Raw genomic sequence first — 7,127 nt, 5'->3', positions numbered from 1 at the left:
GAACTTCCTCTTCATGTGCCCACCCACAATGTAGATCACAAGAAAAAAAACAACAACCATCAACCTTACATTGGTCAGGCACTCAGAGATTAACTACTTATATTATCATCACATTGTTTTACACCATTCTGAAAGGACTGTGTTTATAAATCTTGATGTATTTCTTTAAATAGAGCTTTAGTTATCTTGAACTGAAATCTTTCTGACTCATTGTCTTTGTTGTTGCGTATTCGATTGAGGAAATGAAAATAGAGAGGTAATATATATTTTTTTTAAAGTCATATTACATTCAGACATGGAGGGGTACAGAACACGGAGTCTGCTGTTTGTTTTTCTTTCTTTTTTTGTGGTTCTGCTTTCCATGTAAAATTATAAAGAGGCGCCACAGTATACTGGAAAGGGAGACCACAGCATTTCACAACATGCTCTCTGAAGACTCAGTGTTCACCTCCTACTAGTTCAGACAGATGTGTCATGCACTTAATGTTTTGAGGGGGCACCAGTGCAAGTTGTGGCTCAACTTCTTGTGATAGTCTAATGTGGTTCTTTTAGTTTAGTCTGCAAGTGAACAAGAGTTATTTGTAATAAACCAAGCAAAAGGCCTGAAAAGCCCTTAAAAATAACGTTGTTGCTTCTTTCATGTTCCACGGAAGAAACAAGTTAATCCGAAATGACATGTAAGAACTTTCATTTTTAAGTGAACTATCCCTTTAAAGGGGTCATGAATTGAGAAATCAAATATTCCTTGAGCTTTTGACATATAAGAGGTCATCACACTGAAAAAAAAAAGATTTTTACTGCTTGTTCAAATTGCTTGATTAAAATGAGCTACACAATTGCTAACTTAATTTGATTGTGTTCAATCCACTTAAATATATAAGTCAAACTGAAGTTTACTTAATACGTTTGTGTTGAGATTGCATGAATGATTAGTGTTGCATTAACTGAAACTGGGCGGGGCTTGTCAGTTCCTATGTTTTGATATGGATAAATCAAGAGAGTAAATGTTGTTATTTTATATTTAAAAGTGTGATTTTATGTATTTTTGAGCAAGATGAGAAAGGGGGAGACTTGATTGTGTTTATGTTTCATATTCAATTAGGTTGGAATGATTAGAACAATTTAAATGACTGGGTTTCTCCCTTCAGGAGATTTTTGAGAGGTCTGTAAAGAAGCAGGGCCATATCCTCCATAAAGAGTACGAGCTGATGCCTTCGGGCAGGATATATAGGATTCCAAATTGTAAGTTAAACAGGTGTACATTTTCCCTAATTCCATTATAAATTAAATTATTGAACAAGAAGTGATGAATAGGGTAATGCAATGGGCAACATGCAATGTTTTAGTGTAATATCTAGTGTTGTGTACTTGTGTATTTTCTAAGTAATGTTTTTTTTTTCTTCGTTTTTTTTCTGATTGTTGTTTGTATGCTTTATCTGCTCTCTTGATTGCCTAAGATACATTTCTCCTAAGGGAGATAATAAAATGGAAATACTATACTATACTAATACTAATTTATGTTTGTTTAACTTAATTGATTCATGTGGAGCCGATGTACACAATTAAATCATGTAAATCCATCACAAAAATCTTTCAGTGACTATAAGAATATCCTTTCAGAACAGCTTTTATTGTGACCAAGCTCAGAGAACGACTTGTTGTGGAATGTGCTTATCTATCTACAGGTCAAAGACCGCCTCTGCAGAAGAAGGTCAACGCCTACTTCATCATCGCAACTTTAAATCCGCCCACTAGCGTGTTAGTGAGATGACGAGGTGAGAAGAGCGATACAGGATCACTGGACTACAAATAACATTACCTTCCAAAGGATCCTAATTTTAACAATGTGGTTATTTTATTTATTTTCAGCAATGTGAATGTCTCAGTTGAGCATTATTTATTTGTATTCGGTACATTTCACTGTGGATTCTTTGGTAAATTAACCACGTTATTTGTGATTATTTTACGGTATGGACTCGACAATAATGCCACAACATGTGAATAACCGTGTTAATTCTAATGCCTGATCTGTGACCAGTGATTTCTGATATGTAATGATTCATGTACAGTCAGATGTTCTTTGTCTATGTGTCAGTAAATCAAACCAGTGACTAAACGCTCAACTTCACATTGTTTCTAGGATGAAAATAATCAGTGACTGGAATCTCTTCTTTACATTGTGTTTGCACTGTTAGTTATGATGAAAGCATTAGTTAGTGTGCAGAAATTGAGTTGCAATGACGAGATCACAGCATTCATGAGCTCAACATGTCTGTGATCGGCTACAATGCTCATCACTGCAACCTTTCATGCCATAATCTAAATATAATGCTATAGATCTAAATATAATGCTATAGATCTAAATATAATACTATAGATCTAAATATAATGCTATAATCAACACTTTTCATGATTAGTTAACCTTGAGAACTGTAATAGTAAAAATGTGCTAAAAGATTTCGAGATACTAGCTATTTCATAAGCAAATATGCTAGCCAATCACAGCAGTGGGCGTTTACACTGAAGTCTCACAGTAGCCAATCACAGCAGTGGACGTTTACACTGAAGTCTCACAGTAGCCAATCACAGCAGTGGACATTTACACTGACGTTTCACAGCAGCCAATCACAGCAGTGGGCGTTTACACTGAAGTCTTACAGTAGCCAATCACAGCAGTGGGCGTTTACACTGAAGTCTCACAGCAGCCAATCACAGCAGTGGACGTTTACACTGAAGTCTCACAGCAGCCAATCACAGCAGTGGGCGTTTACACTGAAGTCTCACAGCAGCCAATCACAGCAGTGGGCGTTTACACTGAAGTCTTACAGTAGCCAATCACAGCAGTGGGCGTTTACACTGAAGTCTCACAGCAGCCAATCACAGCAGTGGGCGTTTACACTGAAGTCTCACAGTAGCCAATCACAGCAGTGGACGTTTACACTGACGTTTCACAGCAGCCAATCACAGCAGTGGGCGTTTACACTGAAGTCTTACAGTAGCCAATCACAGCAGTGGACGTTTACACTGACGTTTCACAGCAGCCAATCACAGCAGTGGGCGTTTACACTGAAGTCTCACAGCAGCCAATCACAGCAGTGGGCGTTTAAACTGAAGTCTCACAGCAGCCAATCACAGCAGTGGGCGTTTACACTGAAGTCTCACAGCAATCAATCACAGCAGTGGGCGTTTACACTGAAGTCTCACAGCAGCCAATCACAGCAGTGGACGTTTACACTGACGTTTCACAGCAGCCAATCACAGCAGTGGGCGTTTACACTGAAGTCTCACAGCAGCCAATCACAGCAGTGGGCGTTTACACTGAAGTCTCACAGTAGCCAATCACAGCAGTGGGCGTTTACACTGAAGTCTCACAGCAACCAATCACAGCAGTGGGCGTTTACACTGAAGTCTCACAGTAGCCAATCACAGCAGTGGGCGTTTACACTGAAGTCTTACAGTAGCCAATCACAGCAGTGGACGTTTACACTGACGTTTCACAGCAGCCAATCACAGCAGTGGGCGTTTACACTGAAGTCTCACAGCAGCCAATCACAGCAGTGGGCATTTACACTGAAGTCTCACAGCAGCCAATCACAGCAGTGGGCGTTTACACTGAAGTCTCACAGCAACCAATCACAGCAGTGGGCGTTTACACTGAAGTCTCACAGCAGCCAATAACAGCAGTGGGCGTTTACACTGAAGTCTCACAGCAGCCAATCACAGCAGTGGGCGTTTACACTGAAGTCTCACAGTAGCCAATCACAGCAGTGGGCGTTTACACTGAAGTATCACAGTAGCCAATCACAGCAGTGGACGTTTACACTGACGTTTCACAGCAGCCAATCACAGCAGTGGGCGTTTACACTGAAGTCTCACAGCAGCCAATCACAGCAGTGGGCGTTTACACTGACGTCACACAGCAGCCAATCACAGCAGTGGGCGTTTACACTGAAGTCTCACAGCAGCCAATCACAGCAGTGGGCGTTTACACTGACGTCTCACAGCAGCCAATCACAGCAGTGGGCGTTTACACTGAAGTCTCACAGCAGCCAATCACAGCAGTGGGCGTTTACACTGAAGTCTCACAGCAGCCAATCACAGCAGTGGGCGTTTACACTGAAGTCTCACAGCAGCCAATCACAGCAGTGGGCGTTTACACTGAAGTCTCACAGCAGACACGCCCCTTCAAACAGAGCGTTCAAATCAGAGAAAAATGGCTTCTATTTCTGAATAATTTCTCATATTAATGTTATAAGTGCACCCCAGGAAACATTATAAAACAATAAAACAATGCAGTTCATGACCCCTTTGAGTGAGCCAGGACAGCCCTCATAGACGCCATCATCAAGTCATATGACAGCTTTCATTTTATATTTAAAATGTTTGGTTTTATAAAATCAGTTGAAAAGAAAATTCTTTGCATACTAGATATTTATTTATAAATGATGCCTATTACATAAAACAGAAGTTGGCCTATAATTGCTTTTTAATATCAACTCACATTAATTCTCAGGAAATCACAAAGCAGACATTTTTAAGAAAGCATAGTTTTAAAGGATCACAAGAAAAGTGTAATATGTAGGAATTTATCGTTTTCAGTGTGTCTCCAGTCGTCTGTCGCTCTCACGGCGCGGGTCCACGGCAGCAGGTCAGAGTCTCGTCTGCAGGATGGAGATAATACATTAGCTTGTTTTTGTACAACGCAAAAAGAGCTTGCAGTGGTTTGTGAACTACAATCTCACGTTCAAATCAACTTAAATTGATGCTAGATTAGAGATTCTAAAAGAAATCACAAACACTGCTAGATGGAAAAGCACAATTTATGTATTTAATATAATTATTATTATAGAGTGTCAGATTCTGCATACATTGAGAGCAGATATCAGTGGAGGTCTTACGTTTGAACATGTAGAACAATATCCAGATGAAGACGATGGTGATGACGAAGATGCTGAAAAGGACCACACAAACAGCTGGAAAGTTCTGTCTGGATTCTGGAAAATGATGGATTGGTTGATTACATTTTTTTAATTTAAAATAATTTCCTTTTAAGAAATTTTACAGAACAGTTTTGCTGAACTGGCTGTGCTCTAGTTTGTCCTGGTTAAAGTGACAGGTAGTTTAAATGACCCACCATTGCCAGGAACATTCTGTGAGGTGAGGTTTATACTTCTTTGGATTTGGCTATTTGAGTAGCTGGCGTGGCAGATGATCGTGTCTCCATCACTCCAGTCAGGTTTACACAGATGAAGCTCACTGTTCATCTCAGAGGATGTGGATGGATGAAGTGACCCTTGACCCTCTCTGGTCCAGGTGAAGTTCACCAGCTCAGGGTTCAGACTCTTCAGAGAGCAGAGCAGATGGACACAGGTGTCATTACTGCTGTTCTGTTTCTGCAGGGACAGACCTGTGTGTGTTGTAGTGGAGGAAGATGAGCAACATCAACATGAACTCAAGTTTAATAGTGTGACTTGGTTATCATTGATACATTTACCATTGTGTATTAGTGACATCTAGATCAAGGTGATTTTCTACAGCAAGCAGACGTTTTAAACACATAAATCATTTATGAAAGGCATAATCACCTTCAACATGGAGTCTCAGATTTGAGATGTTTTCCAGTATTGGTGGTGGAATCATTCTTGTTGTTTTACAGCTGTAATCTCCAGAGTCACTGAACTGGACATTTTCTATACTTAGTGTAAAAGACGTTCTGTTGAGTGTAAAACGAGGACTGCATTCTCTGGTGAAAGTTCCACTGTTAATATGAAAACGCCAATCACAAATAGTGTAACTATTTTTTGTCCACTTTACAGAACCTTCATCCCTCTCATCAGGGAGTGAGTGGCAGGGCAGAAGGACAGTCTCTCCTTCAACTGCTCTGATAGACTCCGCATCTGTGGATTGACACACATTTCAGTGTAACAGCAGAATTCTGCCTTCAAATATACAAATCACATTTATTGTGAAACATCACAGAAAAATCTACCACATTTATTAGCTCCATCACTGGGATGTTTGTTATTAGTCCGGAAATGTGTGTTACACAGTATAAGTCACAAATAAGACTTTATATAAAACTTCTTTGCTTTAAATAAAAGGGTAAAATAAATATAACTGAAGTCTCTTACCTGTATGCAGGAGATAAATTAAAGTCAAAAATAAAAGACAGCTTGTAACCCGTTTTAAAAACATGTTGATGTGCTCAGTGTGTCTGACACTTCTGCACACTCACACACTCATACTGAGTGATGAACTTCCTCTCCATGTGCCCACCCACAATGATGATCATCATTTAAGATTAAAAAAAAAAAATCCTTCTTACATCGGTTAAACACTAATCAGACACAAATTGTGCTTATTTAGAGTAACTGTAGATTATAATCACGGTTATCTGTTTAAACTACTCAATAATGTTTGTAGACTTGATCTACTTGTTTGAATAGAACTTTATCTTTTGTCTTGAATAAAATCTTTCCAACATTTATTGTTGTGTATTGGTCTGGCAAAGAGCAAATGAGTATAATTGTTTAAATAGAAAAGATAACTTTTTTCAGGGGTTCTGATTTCTGTGTTAAGGCGAAATATCACGGAATTCTGGAATGAAAGACCACAAAATTTCACAATCTGCCCTAAATGTCTTCACACTAACACTAACTTCATAAATCAGCCTCGCACTCTTCAAGGACAAGCCAGCTATTGTTTTATTTAAAAGTTTGGTTTTATACAATTGGGTGACAAGAGAATAATTTGTATTATTATACTGTGTTTGTTCAGTGATACTTTGAATACAAAAACAAAGAAGTAGACCAATGTTTGCAGTTTATGATACATCATACATATGAGTTATGTTTGCAATATATGCATTAAATGGAAGAAAATTGAAAAAAAAAAACTTGAAGGATCTCAACAATATCAGTTACAGAATTACGGAAACAGAATGATTTAATCCGTTTCTTGTGTCGATGGTCCACTGCAGCAGGTCTCACTCTTATCTGCGGGAGGAAACATGAATGTTTTATGTACATAAATTAGCCCCAGTTCTAAAGGAGTTTCATGCTTCATGAAATGTTTCACCAATAAAAAGGAATTTCCCATCCAAACAGTATGTTCAATAAAGACAGATT

General features: G+C 38.8%; 1 protein-coding gene across 1 annotated transcript; it reads right to left on the bottom strand.

Annotated features, from left to right (window-relative positions):
• Positions 1 to 3,191: 3,191 nt before the first annotated feature.
• On the bottom strand, positions 3,192 to 6,250 carry LOC307118303 (uncharacterized protein). Its single transcript, XM_079803883.1, has 5 exons — positions 6,132 to 6,250; positions 5,586 to 5,897; positions 5,135 to 5,407; positions 4,899 to 4,994; positions 3,192 to 4,661 (listed from the first exon to the last, which is right to left on the bottom strand). The coding sequence occupies exons 1-5, from the start codon at positions 6,193 to 6,195 to the stop codon at positions 4,624 to 4,626; spliced, it is 783 nt and encodes a 260-aa protein (XP_079660009.1). The 5' UTR covers positions 6,196 to 6,250; the 3' UTR covers positions 3,192 to 4,623.
• Positions 6,251 to 7,127: the final 877 nt, after the last annotated feature.

The sequence above is a fragment of the Gobio gobio genome, assembly GCF_949357685.1.
Source record: "Gobio gobio genome assembly, chromosome: 22".
Taxonomy (NCBI): Eukaryota; Metazoa; Chordata; class Actinopteri; order Cypriniformes; family Gobionidae; genus Gobio; species Gobio gobio.
The sequence above is the reverse complement of the archived record's forward strand: the minus strand, read 5'-3'. Positions and strand labels throughout refer to the sequence as shown.

Excerpts from the sequence above, each read along its gene's own strand:
- LOC307118303 (XM_079803883.1), bottom strand. The coding sequence starts at position 6,195 with ATGTTTTTAAAACGGGTTACAAGCTGTCTTTTATTTTTGACTTTAATT. Across the intron at positions 4,995-5,134 it reads ACAGAATGTTCCTGGCAATG|AATCCAGACAGAACTTTCCA; the intron begins GTGGGTCATTTA and ends ATCATTTTCCAG. Across the intron at positions 4,662-4,898 it reads ATTGTTCTACATGTTCAAAC|ACGAGACTCTGACCTGCTGC; the intron begins GTAAGACCTCCA and ends TCCATCCTGCAG.